The sequence below is a fragment of the Platalea leucorodia genome, assembly GCF_965183815.1.
Source record: "Platalea leucorodia genome assembly, chromosome: 13".
Classification (NCBI taxonomy): Eukaryota; Metazoa; Chordata; class Aves; order Pelecaniformes; family Threskiornithidae; genus Platalea; species Platalea leucorodia.
The window spans coordinates 9,750,944-9,765,335 of NC_138835.1; the positions used below are offsets into that span (position 1 = coordinate 9,750,944).

At 46.5% G+C, this 14,392-nt stretch overlaps 2 protein-coding genes across 9 annotated transcripts in view; one reads left to right on the forward strand and one right to left on the reverse strand.

The window, feature by feature from the left end:
- Positions 1-3,006: 3,006 nt before the first annotated feature.
- On the reverse strand, positions 3,007-9,273 carry RNF114 (ring finger protein 114). Of its 2 annotated transcripts, XM_082326154.1 has the most exons (6): positions 9,097-9,271; positions 8,305-8,455; positions 7,124-7,230; positions 6,241-6,355; positions 5,329-5,436; positions 3,007-5,106 (listed from the first exon to the last, which is right to left on the reverse strand). In XM_082326154.1, exons 1-6 carry the CDS (start codon positions 9,222-9,224, stop codon positions 5,041-5,043), a joined length of 675 nt encoding a protein of 224 aa, XP_082182280.1. In that variant the 5' UTR covers positions 9,225-9,271; the 3' UTR covers positions 3,007-5,040. The 2 variants fall into 2 exon arrangements, with proteins under 2 accessions (XP_082182280.1, XP_082182281.1); XM_082326155.1 differs by lacking the exon at positions 3,007-5,106 and having other exon boundaries at positions 5,366-5,436; positions 6,156-6,355; positions 9,097-9,273.
- A 570-nt stretch (positions 9,274-9,843) lies between these two features.
- The window catches only part of SPATA2 (spermatogenesis associated 2), a 49,394-nt gene continuing 44,845 nt past the window's right edge, over positions 9,844-14,392 (forward strand). For 3 of the 7 annotated variants that reach the window (XM_082325890.1, XM_082325897.1, XM_082325894.1), the window contains exons 1-2: positions 9,844-10,056; positions 13,043-13,468. In XM_082325890.1, the coding sequence (XP_082182016.1) occupies positions 13,151-13,468 (318 nt within the window). In that variant the 5' untranslated portion in view covers positions 9,844-10,056; positions 13,043-13,150. Of the gene's footprint in view, positions 10,057-10,256; positions 10,488-12,235; positions 12,358-13,042; positions 13,469-14,392 lie in introns of those variants that run through there. The other 4 variants (XM_082325895.1, XM_082325891.1, XM_082325893.1 and 1 more) reach the window with 4 other exon arrangements.

The window sequence follows — 14,392 nt, forward strand, 5'->3', positions numbered from 1 at the left end:
CGCATTTGCAAACTCTTCCCCTGCAGCCACATGCTCTGGAGCTGGATCTGTCCCTCCTTTGCTGCAGAATTGCCCATGGCTTCCAGCAGGTGTTTATCTGCACAACTCAGGATCGGCCTGATGTTCAGGGGAAAACGTGCCCCCGAAGGCCTTGGGGGATGCAAATCACAGAGGCCAGGTCCACCCCCTTTCTCGCAGGGGTCCAGGGGTGCAGCACCCCGCGGTGCAGGGGGCAGCAGCCCGGGTGCTGCTGCAGGTGCCTCCCCCGGCGCCTCGCCAGTGCCCCCCCGCGCTCCTCCACCTGCCGCGGATGTGGTTACGCTGGGGACACTTGTACGAGGAACCCGACGAGGTGGTTTTCTTTCAAGAAGCAAAGCCTGCTCCTCTTTTCTTTCTGAAATGTTAATAATCAGATCTGTTCCGACCACTGCGCGTGGAAAAAACTTGCATGTGCTAGAGGAAAAATCGAGATCAAGGGAGAGAGTGACCTGACCTGCCTGTGCCCGTGACCAGCAAGCTACAGGACAGAGAGCAGGAGACCGGAGGGGAGAGGAAGCTCTGCAATGATTCACGGGCTGGAAATGGCAGTGGTTTCTCAGCTGTCCCACCCTGCACCAGAGCACTGGGCTCTGGCAGCTGCTGAGCCCCAGGGTGGTGAGAGCAGCCCTGCCACCAGCCCCATCCCAGACCCACATGGACTGGCCCAGGGAGCTTGCAGGCACACGCTAACCACCTCCAGAGCAGCAAGTCTGCTGCAAATTCTTCTTTTTACCTTCTTTGGCCCCATAGCTCCATGAAGCATCTCAAATATCCTACTGCGGAGCAAAGCCCCTGCCGCCAAGGGAGACTGTGACGGGGCGAAGGCAAGTTCTGGCCATGAGGTGTGGGGATGGGGCGTGCACCCTCACTGCGGGACCGGAGAAGCTCCATGAAACCCACCACAGGCCCCTGAGCCCGGTGGAGGGGCCGGGGACCAGCACAGGGCCGGGAGGGACCAGCCCCGTTCTCTCCAAAATACAAGACCTCCCTCTGCTGTCGGCGCACGCCGTGCCGGCCACCGCTTCAGCGGCTGCAGGGACCAGGGTGGGTTTATTCCCCCTACGCTCAGGTAATGGAAGGGAACCTCTTTAATGGACGTATTAAAACAGCTCCCAAAAACCTCCTCTGTATTATTTTTTTAAAGCCCAGTGTCCGAGTACTGGGTAAAGACAGAAGAAATGTGAGAAGAACCAGAAGAGGGACCCACGCCTGTAGCAACACCGCTTGTTTTCACTAAGCGCTGACTATTTTCTGGAGTTTTGGGGATGAAGGGGGAAAGGAAAAGGAAGTTTTCATAGTGGTTTCAACAGTCCTCGTTTGTATCACCTAGAGAATAATGTAGTTTGCCCATAAAAAAAGAGTTGGTTTTGAAGAACAAAGCATGAACCAATGCAACTGTAACATGAAGCTCTGCATTAGAAAAACAAACGAAAACCCACCCCCAAAACAGGCAAATGCCCCGTTGTCATTTTTAGTATATTTAAACCAAAGAAAAGCTTTAGGACTGCGAGCACATCCCTCGTTTGCTTTTCTGTGACTTAACACAGCCTTGGTATTGCGTGAGAGGTTAATCCTTCTTACGCTGGTCTGACCAGTGACCGTCCTGCAGAGCTGGGCAAAGGCCTCAAAGCACAGCTGCTGTGCCGTTGTCAGTCAGGTGACATGAGGACCCAGAATATACCATTAATGCTTTATTATAGATGGGACCCTTTACAAGATCCCATGCCCCCAGTGTAAGGAGACGGGAGGGATTTATTGCTGTAATTCCAGATGAAGCGATGCCTTTGTGTTAGGCAATTAATGCTGACAACAATTTATCAGACCTATTAGAGCCAGTCTTTGAGCAGAGACAGAGTAATTTAAAAAAATAGCTCAACTGCAAAGCTTGTCTCTTCCCATTCTGGCCCTCTCCCTCTGTGCTAATCCTAATGCCGACTCCCTGTGCCAGACACCGGGAATTTCACAGGTCCGAGGTGGCCCGATTGCATTATCGCTAACAATGGGCGCTTGGGATTTGCTGGCTACGAGATCAGCTGCTGACGAGGTGAGAGCAGCTCTGGCAGAGTACTTCACTCTTCTGCAGTAACGCTCCACTGGATTTCGAAGCCCGGACTAGCTTGTTCCATAACAAGGCTTTTTTTTTTTCATCACGAGTTTCTGCACAAAATGAGATGAATCAAGCTATACACAGAACACACGCGCCTCGCAACAGACTGTCTTTTAAATCAACCAGCAAATACTAAGACATACCACAGCGTGTGTAAACGCGTTTGCATTTCAGTTGATGAAGTCAGCAGCGCAGACACAAAGCTCTTCAGCAGCCGGGGTAAGGGGAAGCCTATGGCTAGGTTTATCTCGGAGCGGTTCACAGCACAGAAAGCCATGCTGTGAATTCTGCTCTTATCAAGCTAGCAGGTGCCAGGACATTGCTTCTTACTCATACGCTAATATAATCAAAGTTCAAGTAGAACTAGCCTGCATTTTCCAGTCAATATTTTGGTCTGTACCTTCTGTGAAATAATTCCCAAGTAATAAATTGATGGGAATCAAACCCGAGTTGTATAGTCAAGGAACGCGTCTGCACGGACAGGGTGCAATCACTCAGCACGAGCAATTCCCGACGGGTCACTGCTGCAAGCCAGCCATCACCTCCTCATCTGGAGCTACCTAAACTGAGGACAACAGACGGATGTTAACATCGCAACCTTGACAGCCAGAGGAGTTCAAGCAATGGGAGCTGTGAAGATTTCACAGAAAAGCCCTGCTGGACAGTCACACTTTCCCGATTTAACAAGAAGCTCTAGGGGCGTTTGTTTCTACGGCTTGCAGGAGTATTCAACTATTTTTCAAAACCTGCATGGTCCACTGTTTGAAAGATTATAGATAATGTTGCAACTAATCAGTACAAAATATTTAATGGAAGCCAAAAGTTGAAGTCTCCGCATTTCTTGACGTCTACTGTGCTCCCTGCAGCATTACACGGCCGGCAAGAAGTGTATTTAGGGAGGTGCTGAAATGAAATGTATGGAGCACGAGGAGGAAGTGACAAGAGTTGACACGAAGATAGGATTTTATAAATTAAATGACTTTTATTTGTAACTTGTCTTCAAAAGTCAAAAACATGACAAAGTAATTGATCGGAAGCTTCTAACTGCTCCTTAAACATTTTATCAGAATCACATGGAAGTGCACTTAGAATAGTAGCAGAAGTCTAGATTCTGGTCAGTGGGTATCACCAAACTGCATTCTAGCCAGATCCCAGAAATCCCCATCCAACCACTAATACACTGTAATCTCTTTGCAGATCAAGCATTAAAAATAACCAACCCCAAACACAGTACTTTTTCCACAGTACCATGGGATTCCCCCCCGCCTCCCAAGACTGAGCTTCCAGTCACCAAAGCAGATACTTACGGCCGAGTCTGTAATAGCCCATCCCAAGCTGGGGAAAACGTACCAAAACCAAGTTCAACTGAAATATTAGAGGTCTGGCAGGACACAAAATTTAATCGAGAGGTTTTAGCTGGGGTGCGTTTCATTGTTTTAAGGGTAAGGCTATGCTGCAGTCTGCAGAGCGCGATGATATCAAGTTGACTCGTCAAATAAATTAATTAGTACTCAATTCTGTGGTGGTGCAGGTCCACTGCTCCAATTAAACATGCTTCAATTAGACTAGACATCTCAACACTACTGTGATTTACAAGTTCTGGTCAGGTGTCTTAGATCATTAGATCTCAGCATCTTGACTGTGCAGTTAATGAAAACGTTAAACTAAAAAGGAATCTCTATAGTAAAAGTGTAGACTTGACTATACAATATCCATTTACCATGTACTGGAATTGTCATCCCGCTTTCTGGGTTATATTTCACTTTTTCTTTGAAGGCTATACCTGCATACTCTACATATAATATTATATGGAAAACAATCTAAGTACAGCTTCAGCTACTTGAGCAACATTTAAATGAAGAACAGGAATTCAAAATACCTGTCAAAATCTGCAAAGCAGAAAGGTAGTGCTATGAATGATTGGTAAGTTTTGCTACCAGCTTGCCTTGAGAGATGGAAAAACTAGGAATATATATGAACATTTTAGTTCAAATAGAAAGCAGCGGTATTGAAAAAAAACTTCTGAATTCCCCTATCAGCATAAGGCTTAAAGTCACTAGAAAACCAGTTTCAAAAACACCAATTTAATCATACAGCCAGCAAATATGATTAATATTTGCTAAGATAGTTAAAATGCATCATTTTTAACTAAGACCACCATTGAAGTTTATTCTCCAGGCTAGAAATTATGGTCAAAGTATGGAAGAAAGAAATAATCATGCATAGAACTAAAATATTTTGAACCAGTTGCTTACACAGGTGCAAAGACTTGCTAAGAAAGTTTGTAGTTTGAAGACTCATGCTGAAGACGTGTTTTCCATATAGTTGAGAGGCTGCATATAAGAATTTAAACACTGGGAAACATTACGAAATCACAGGCATCATAGGTCACTTTAAATGAGAGCTGGTCTGACGATTACAGTTAGCACCTAGAGGTCTCACTAAAGGAAAACAGAGCTACAAATACACCTCTCGTACTATCATTTAAGATATGTAAATGAGACTGGGAAGAGATATTTATTAACTAGTTCAGGCCATTCCATTTGGAATGGCTTTGGTTTTAGACAGTCAGATGAACACACCTGCAAAAGAAACCAAGAACTAGGCATAGGTAAAGGAAAACAGATTTGTCTCCTCCATGTGGACCTACAATTAAGCTTTGCAGGAAGCAAGTAAGAAAATTAGGCTGGCAGGGTTGAATGGCATAGACCATGTTAACAAAAGACAGTGTTACAGAAATATCAAACCAGGATTTGAAACTGAGATAGGGATTAAAAAGTCTTCCGTATTTCTGGATGCCTGAGTTCATCTTGGGATGTACAGGGAGAAGTGCGAGGATGCTGGGCATTTCCCCCTCATGGAAGCTTGGTTTTACAGTTAATCTTCTAGTTGGTTCATTTATCCCGCAAAGAACGCATCAAAACCTGTGCCATCATATCATCTTCATCAGCATCGTAATCCTATGAACAAAGGGTACAGAAATTCTTTTACTGCAACAGCCACGCTGGTTAATACAACAGCAAATAAGAACAGAAAAAAGCTGCCTCTTCCTTTGACTTGCCAATAATCCAATTTCTCTCATGATACCATCTGCACGGATGAGATTTCACATTAGCGGCTAAGTAAAAAAGCTGGGGTTTAAGAGTCATCGGGTTGTATTCCAAGGGTAAGAAAACACATACCACAAAAGTATCATACGAAAAGCGATGTCGTCTTTGAAGGTGCTCCATGAAGTTAGCACTCCTGTAATTTGGATCTCCCCACGGCATTGAGGCACAAATTGGGCAAACCTTCAAGAAAAAACCCAAAAAACCAATTAAGCCCCAATGGTTAAGTGCTTTAACATCTACAGTAGGAAGGGCAGGACAGAGACAACATGGAAGATTGAAGTTCAAGGTATGTGACAATCACTATTCTATATGCAAAGTGATGTCAATTAGTTTGCTGGGACATTTAATACAAAAGCCTCAGACAACCCCAAATAATTTCAGTTCGGGTCTTAGACCTCTGAACTAGAATGGCTTACTCTTCCCTCTGCTTTCTGAAAATCAGAACTGACTACAGCTGTTTGCTTTAGAAGATTTCAGCCAAACTTCCCAGAAAAATAAAAGTTTCAAATTCAGTTCCATGTTTTGCAATTCCTTTTTTATGAGAGGGGGTATCAGCAGATAAAGATTACTAGAATGATACACTACTTTTTGCAAGCATTTTTTCCAATGGTTTATAATATCTTCGCGCTGAAAACAGCGGAGGGGAAAATTAAATGCCTGACATCTTTTTGAAACTCTATCTTATCAATTTTATGTTTGTTACTGTGCTGAATTAACTTTGAATGTCTGCCATTTTTCAAATATGAAAGGAGGACGTGACCCAGCTGCAACAGGAATAAAGGCTAGTCACCTCCAGAGAATGTATCGAAAACCAACATCAAAATCACGTAAAAGTTAAATGCATGAACAGCATACCCACATTTGACTTTAACAGGAGTAATTATAAATATGTACTTAACTTCAAGAGTAAGTCTCTAATTCATTGTTTCAAAGGGATTTAAGACTAGACTTCATTGCAATTCCTGCACCAAGACTTTTTATTACCACTTGTTTTGCATCCATGCTGTGCAATGTTTTGCAGTGTTCAACTAGTCCTTCTTGATCAAAGTTTTTCTCGCTGCAATATGGGCAAGGAAAGGTAAAGCGATTTGGGAAGTTCCTGGTTGGGGGGAGAAAAAGAGGTTATGTATCACTGTAAGAAAGTTAAACCTAAAAGCCTTAGGATTCAATACTCAAAAGTTGTCTTACCAGCTCTTAAGAATACAAATAATTTAAAGCAATAGTCTTATTCTATGCCATTAAGACAAGCTAATTTTAAGAGTCAGCTTTTTAATTCCCCACAATAGCTTAAGGAACTCTTAATATCATCCATATTAACAGAGAATGGGAGCTCTTCTACAAATGTTACGAATGCCATTTACCATATTGCTTTTTTTTGTTTTTTTGAATGCACAAGGTACCACCCAGTATGCTACAATGCAGATGGGTGCACTGCAATCAATTCTGACTTCCCTTCATTTTAAGTTACTACAACCATGAGACAGAAGGATAAAGTTTTTATTTAAAAAAATAGGTACTTCTACTGAGTAACCTGATCTTTAAGATGTCTAGTGCACAGACTATGTACAAAGCAGAATAGCTTGCCTGTGCAGTCAGATGCAGGATTAAGGCTTAGTTTTTAACAACACGAAAGGATTAAAACAATTAATACCCAAACGGAGCAAAGAGGTAAAGTCTGCTTTTACTCCAAAGTTCTACCATTTGCATGAAAACCCATAATGCAGTTAAATTTTTTAAAAGATTCTTCTTTTTAGAAGATTATTCTTCTTCTCAGAAGAATCAAAATTGAGATTTTATAACAATTAACCAGTAACAGCCCTGTTTTTGTGACAAAAAAGACAAGTATTTCCAGAGAAGAGCTCGTTACCTGGTGTTGTGAAGTGGTTCTTTAGTTACAGCTTTCACACCTTCCATTATATAATTCTGGTACTTTGAACAAGAAGCTGCATGGCTACGCATCTTTGAGAGATACATCTGTGCAGGCAACAATTGCATAGCAAGGTTAATTTAAACTAGTTGCAGTTACTTCTACGCTTCTAAGCAGAAGTAAAACAAAGTGGCTTTCTGCAGATAGTGTTAAAGCAGGAAAATCAAAACACTTCAGCTGGCGAGGCAGAAAGCTTTGCGATTATAGATTAGTTAACCTGTAACTTTGCTGCCTGTAATATTTTACAAGTACAACACTGTTCAGGATAGCTCATTTTTCTTAACCTATACTCTAGTATAAAAAAAAAATGCTTCGTATAAAGCCAGTTTACCTGGGCACTGAGAAGACACAGTGTATGGAAAATAATTTGGCTTTTAGTACAGGTCTTGGTGTAGACTGATTGCTAGTTGTTTGGTCCCATTAATGAAAATTCAAATTTACAGTAAGGCAATCTGTAATTCAAGGCACTACAGTTTTCTATCAGCTGGAATGAAGACACTACCCAGAAATAAGAAGCGAAACTAACTGAACTGTTACCCTCACCTTAGTGTGTCTAATTATCCTTTTCTTGTTGTTTTGCCATCTGTTGAGGTATTTTCTTATACATTCAATTAACACTAAGAAGCCCAACTTTACAAGGGGAAAGGAAATGACAGGAAGGATGCCATACAGGTATTCAACATGCAGGACGCTAACAAACAATAAGTCTATGGAATACGCCACCTATGTAAGACAACTTTGACTCAACTATTTCAAACAAAGCAAATAAATTTCTGTTTAAGAGCCAAAGAGATCACTATCTAAAACTCACATCCACTATTTCATTACAACATTCCTTCCACAGACATGCTCACAGAAGCAGCTGCAGAAGTAGTATTTTACTATAATTTTAAAGTCAGTATCTTTCATTTGAAATTCACTTCCTGAAGAGGTGACAACAAAAAACTGTGGAAAGAGCGCCAATGTTTGGATGCTGCCTATATAAAATATCTTTTAGTACTTATCAGAACAAATGTTTTGATCTGATTCTGCAGAAAGCTGGAGCAAGCACTTTACTTCCCTCTAAGCAGTATGGCCAAGCAGGCACACCTCATGCACTTAAATTCCAAATACTTTCATACTTTTTTATTGCAGCCATTGCAAGTGGTTTCTGTCATTTCAATTTGCTTTTCCAAGTCCAGAGCTCTGCTACCAGGCGACAGGGTGCTGCGGCAGACACCACAGACTGGCTTTTTCGGCTTAAGACATTCCTGCAGGCACAGAGTGCAAAAGCTAGGGGGGGAGAAAAACAGTAGGTGGTGAGAACAGCCCTCCTGGACATGCAGCATAAATATCCACGTCTTCTGCCCTAAGTGATAACGGAGTCTCAAGAAATGATAGCTAATAAAACAGCAGCCTGTTGACAGTTGTGCATGAAGGAAGGATTCCAGCTCATTATACTCAGTGTCATTAACCTTTGGGCAGTGCTCTGCTCTCTCGGTTTCCACATCTTTCAGGAGAGAAAGTAATCGAAAATGAAAGAATATTAGCGTTTTCCCCTGATGGTTTTTTTTTCGGGTTTTTTTTGGGGTATTTTGGTTTTTTTTTTTCATTTCAGGGAAGCCCCAGGCCACCCATAAGACGCTGCTGAGGAGCGGGGCTGCCCGCGGAGCCCCCTTGTCCTCAGGCAGCGCAGCTTCACCCCCTCTCCCCCCGCCGGGCTCCAGCCCCCGCCGGGCTCCAGCCCCTTGCCCCTCCCGGCCCGCCCCGCTCCAGAGGGAGCGAAAGGGGAGGGCCGGGGCAACCGAGCCGCGGCTCCCTCCCAAGGCCTCACAGCCCCCAGCCGAGGAAGGCGCCTGCGCGCCCCGTTCCAGCTCCGCTCCCCTCCCGCCGACAGGGCCCCAAACCCGCCGCCGCCTCGGGCCCCCGCTCACACGTGTCCGCAGGGCACTCGCACCGGGCTCTCGTACACCTCCAGGCAGACGGGGCAGGTGAAGCGGGACAGCGGGTCCTGCCGCCGCTCCGGGGAGCGGGAGGAACCGCCGCCGCCGGCCACCGCCATCTTCCCGCCGCCGCGCCCCGCCCCGCCAGCCAACCCAGGCGTGGCCCGTGCGCAGGCGCAGCTCCGCCCCTGCGAGGAGGCACCGCCCACATGGGCGTGACCACGCTCAATGGGCGTGGCACTCTGGGGGCGTGGCTCGGCGCTACCCCGCCCCCGGGGCGCCGGTGCGTGGCGGCGGCGGCGGGGCCCGCGCCGCGGCTGGGGGCAGCGGGGCGGGGGAGGGAGAGCGGGCAGCGCCGCTGCACCGCGCCCGGGGAACCGGTGATTTCAACAGCAGCCCAGCGTAGGGGCGAGGGCCGAGGCGGGCCCCGGGCGCTGCCCGCCCTGGCCGCCCTCACCCCCGGCCGACCCTGCCGGTCGTGGCCGGCGCCCCTTCCCCGCCGGCCCCATCGGCCACCGCCTCTCCCTCAGCCCCGGGGGTCCCCTGCCCGGAGGAGGCCCCTCAGCCCGCGGCCCCCCGCGCCGGGCGGGCCCGGAGGACGTCGCCCCGCCCCCTCGCCGCCCGCCCCGCTGACGTCAGGCGGCGGAAGCGCTCCCAGCGGCAGGAGGCGGTGCCCCGCCCTCCCCCGCCATCCACTTCCGGGGCGCCGCTGTCAGCCGCCCCCTCCCGCTGGCCGCCGGCAGCCCCCGGGCCGGTGCCGGGAGGCCGAGCCGTGAGGGCGGGCGTGCCCCGCCGCTAGCCAGCGGGCAGCCCCTCGGGGGGTGGCCTCTACCGGGGCGTCGCGGGTGCGTCTGAGGGGCCGAGGGGTCCGCGCTGCGCATCCGGGTCACCGGGCGCTTCCGGCTGAGCGGCGGCGGGTCCCGGGCGGCAGGCGCGGCCCGGCGCCGAGCGGTGAGGGACGGGCCCGGCCCGCGGGGCGAGGGGGGGACTCCGCCCGCCCGGGCCGCGGGCCCTGGGCGCAGCGCCGGCTGGCGGGGGCGGCGGGTTCGGGGCGGGCGGCGGCGGGCGCTGCGCCCCGTTACCGGTGGGGGGCTGGAGGGAGCCGGCCCGGGGCTCGGCCGTCAGCGAGTGCCGCTCAGGCCGGGGAGGCGCAGGCGGTGTCCGGGGCCGCGTCCGCGGCTCCTCGGCCCGGCCGGCCCCGTCCCGCCCTCCCGGCCGGGCTGGGCGTCTCTGCAACAAGTGCCTCCATGAGAGCCGGGGAGCGACGCGGCTCCAGCGGGCGTTAATGCGTGTGGTGTTCCCTCCTCCCCCCGTGTTTTACGGTCCGATATCCCTCAGCAATGCGGCGTGCTCTTGTGCCATTAAACAGCCTTTGTATTCGGGTTAGTTTTCTTGTCAAATGTTTGGTGAAAACCTGGCGTTTCTGGTCCCCTTAGCGCACAGGTTAGGAGAAGGCTGTACCTGTCCTGTGTTTCTCTCCTGTTGCTGTGAAGGTGTGACGGTGCCCTGCCCGGCAGAGGGGCCGGTTCCCTCAGCTGAGGTTTTGACCCAGGAGATGGATAGAAATGTTTTCTTATCTCACCAGCAGAAACTAGACTCGGATCAGAACTTACTGTTCACACATCTCCATGAAATCTTGAGGTTTTCGGTCAATAATTTGCAGCAAAACTGCCTTGTTACCTTATCTGTTCTGCCAGGCAGTGTGTTTCTTAAAACTATATTTATCTGTGCCTGCTCACATATTGAGGTTTTTGTCGAGGCTTGTAACCATGGTTGTTGGCTGTTCGGAGCCTGCCTGGCGCTGGGTGGGCTGCCTGGGATGGGGATGTTTTGCTTCTGGAAGCTCTGCGTGTGGAGGAGCAGCTCTGCGGCGGCTTGCTGGCATGCTTGGTTTGTCGTCTTTTGCCTTTCAGCTCTGTAAACTCTGGCTTGTGTACAAACCACAAGTCGAAATCGGAGCCGGCGGTGGCTTTGAGTGTCACAGTCCGTAGGGCCTTGATGAAGGACTTTAATTTGGGGACTTTCCTAATCCTGATGTCTTGTACATGTAACCAAGAGCTTTTGTTTAGTAGTTATTAACCGTGGAGGTGGAAGATCTGTAATACTTAATCCAGCTCCTTGTCAGCACAGGATCATTCCTTGTCCTGGGCGTGTATTACTGATGTGCCAGACAAAGATCTTTCTCTGAAATTCTCTCATGGAGCTCTTTTTGCTAAGGAACAGACATTCTGTTGTCTTTGTCCACAGACTTCATCTTGCACAACTTAAGGAGGAAAGATCTGGGGAGAGAGAAGGGTTTACTCCTGTCCCTTATGCTCGGATGTTAATTTAGAACTCCACATTGCCTGTGATTCACAGCTTGTCTCTTGACATCAGTGCAATTTCTGACTGTGGAAAGACCGAGAGCAATGTGCCTTTGAGCAGAAATTGAACTGCTAGTTAACTTTTCCCACACGGGGTTGTCATTAAGTGCAGCCTTTCATCAAGTAATATTAACTGCTAGGCTGTTGATTTTTATGTTTATTTATTTTCCTGGCCTCTTGGTTGTTGGTTTGTGGGTTCCCCCCACCCCATGTATTTTGTGTTATGGCTCCTTTCATTCAGTTAATTTTGCTCTTAACAGTGGTTTTCATTTTAACAGGAGTGTGTGGGGGCATTGATCAGTATTCTAGCAGCTGCAATTAATATTGGGTGGAAAATCTTTTCTAAAGTGCTGTTTCAGACTGACGATAACCGAAACAGTGCATTGATTTCCCCCGCCTCCCCTCCCTTTGGTGCACGGTTGGGAAGTCCGTAAGGGCTAGATTGCATTTTCATTTAAAAAACAAAGCCTGTGGTCTGCTTTTTGATCATAAGTTCCTCAGGCAGTCAGGATGCAGCCCGTTGGCCTGTTAATTACCTTGGTTTTGGTAAAGTAGCATTGGGAAGCTTCTTTTGTCACCAGCTTTTTCTGTGTACTATGTGACCTCAGTGAGGTGAAAATGTAGATCAGTATATACATAAAAGCAACTATCCCTGCAAACAAAAATGCACATGATGTAAAAACAGAATGATTTTGCTCTGGTCTAATAAAGCAGCTAAAAATGGCAGGTGTCACTTTTTGCTGAAAAGATTACAATCTTCTTTGCAGCTGCCAGCATTCAGCTGAAACTTTGGCTGTACTTTGCGGCATTCAGGGGAGTCTGTTCTTTGTAGGATGGCTGCAGAGCTCTCCCAGCACAGTGATGGCCTGGGTGTGCCAGCAGGTGGAATGTGAGTGGCAGTCAAAAGCCTAGAAAATGTTAGAAATAGGAAGGCAAAGTTAATTAATCTGCTTAGTCTATGGGCAGTCCTGTGCTGCTGGAGGGGAAGAAAAAAAAAAGTAGATGTTTTCCCAAATTGAGCAAAATGAAACTTTTGTGGGATTTTTTTAATCTTTATGTCACTGTGCACGGCAAAAAAGCCCCAAAAAACCAAAACAAACAAACAAACAAAAAAACCAAAAAACCAAACAGTGACTGATTTAAATAATGTTTGTGTAAGTTATTTGAACTGAAATGGCAAAATAAAACGCAGAGAAGAGACCCTAAAAACTCATGCTTCTTTCAGTTTTTTGCCGTGAGTTACTTTTGCCTTGGTTCACTAAGCCAAGGAACCCTCAGTCTGGGCTTGAGACTACACCAGCTTTATTATATCAAACTCCCCCCGCCTTGCTCGATGTAGGTTTGTTGTGCTGTTTTAGGCGGATAACTGGAAGAGGAGTAGAGGATGACAGTGAAAAGCAGGACAACAGCATTTCTGTAGACTCTTGCCCTTTTTCAGAAACCTAAAGAGGCTGTTCTGGGAGCTGCTGCTCTGTGAACCATTTTATAGAATCCTGTGAAGCAGATAGATGCTGTGGACATCTGGGATTTATGCAACTGTGATGACTTGTCTTTGTTTTCAATTTTTATTCCAGAAGCGTTGCCATTACTGAAGATTCTTAATGCCAGATAATCAACCTACTGCCGAATGACCATGAAAGAGACGAGGTAGCTGCCCAAGTGCGAGATAAAAACTGATTTCAATGGATACAAAATATAAAGACGATTTATTTAGGAAGTATGTACAGTTCCATGAATGCAAACTGAATGCCTCTGACAACAAGCAGCGTCCTATTAATGATGAGTATTTGCGAGTGGCAGCGGCCGCCTTACTTTGCCTTCCCAAAATTGATCCCTTTTATAGATTCCGGTTGATAAAATTTTACGACATGGCTGAAAACTCACTGAGATCTGTGAAATCCTCAAGTTTACATTCTCTCCATAATGCATTCAAGATGCTCGAGACAGTTGGAATTAATCTCTTTCTTTACCCCTGGAAAAAGGAGTTCAAAAATATTAAGGTAAGATGTTTTATGTGTGGCCGTAGTGAGAACATGATTTGTTTTTCTTTCTTTTAACACATTTAATGCATTTCCTGTAAAGACTTTTTTTCCCACCTATTAGCATGAGAATATATTTGTCTATATACAGTTGGTAAACAGAAGCCGTTGGAAAGTTTCTATACAAAATAGGTGAAATTTGTACTTGTGAGAGTATCCCGAGAGCAGAAGTACAAGTACTGTCTGCATTTATAATGTAACCATGAAATAGAGGAAGAGCTTATTTAAGGTTTTTGTTCAGCCTAACCTGCTACAGTGTCTTAACTCTACGTGGAGATGCTTTCACTAGGGTGAGTGGTCAAGTTGCATTTAAGCTTGCTCTAGGTTTGATTTTTGTCTTGCAACAGCTATTAATGGAGCGTAGGTACTAACAACCAATGCATGCTTTCAAGTGGGTGCTTTGCTGAGGTTCCCACAAGTTATATGATAATGGTAAAGGAACTTCTCTGAAAGAATTGTTTCCAAAATATCTTTTATCTGCTTATCAGTTCTCAATTCATGAAGTTTTGATTTTAATGTACTTTCAAATTGTTTACCTATGCCAGGATCTCAGAGGGAAAAGTAGGAACTTGTATATTGCTCGGCTTGGGTGCTGGAAGTCAGATAGTGAGTTCTCTGCTGTTGATTTTTCTATTTTATCTTTTACCTGTTCTTATATGCCTATTCAAAACTGCTGCAGCATTTCAGTAATGGATGCTGTAGGTGACTTACAAGAACAGTTTTGAGACTTGAAAGCTGGATAAAAACACTGCTGGTATAGGTGTCTAAAGTCATTTGCAGGTTGTGTGCGCTAGTGATGGGTGGTTTTGTTTTTCTTAAGAAGACACTATTTTGCTATTTAGCAGAGAATTTGAGCATTATTAGGACATTTGAGAGTTCTCTGTT

What these genes read in the sequence shown, in the direction of transcription:
- RNF114 (XM_082326154.1), bottom strand. Translation starts at nt 9,224, where the DNA reads ATGGCGGTGGCCGGCGGCGGCGGTTCCTCCCGCTCCCCGGAGCGGCGG. An exon ending in CGAGTGCCCTGCGGACACGT is followed by an intron (nt 8,456 to 9,096) that starts GTGAGCGGGGGC and finishes CTCCCCCCCTAG; the next exon opens with CTTTTGCACTCTGTGCCTGC. An exon ending in TTTCGTATGATACTTTTGTG is followed by an intron (nt 5,107 to 5,328) that starts GTATGTGTTTTC and finishes CTTTGTTCATAG; the next exon opens with GATTACGATGCTGATGAAGA.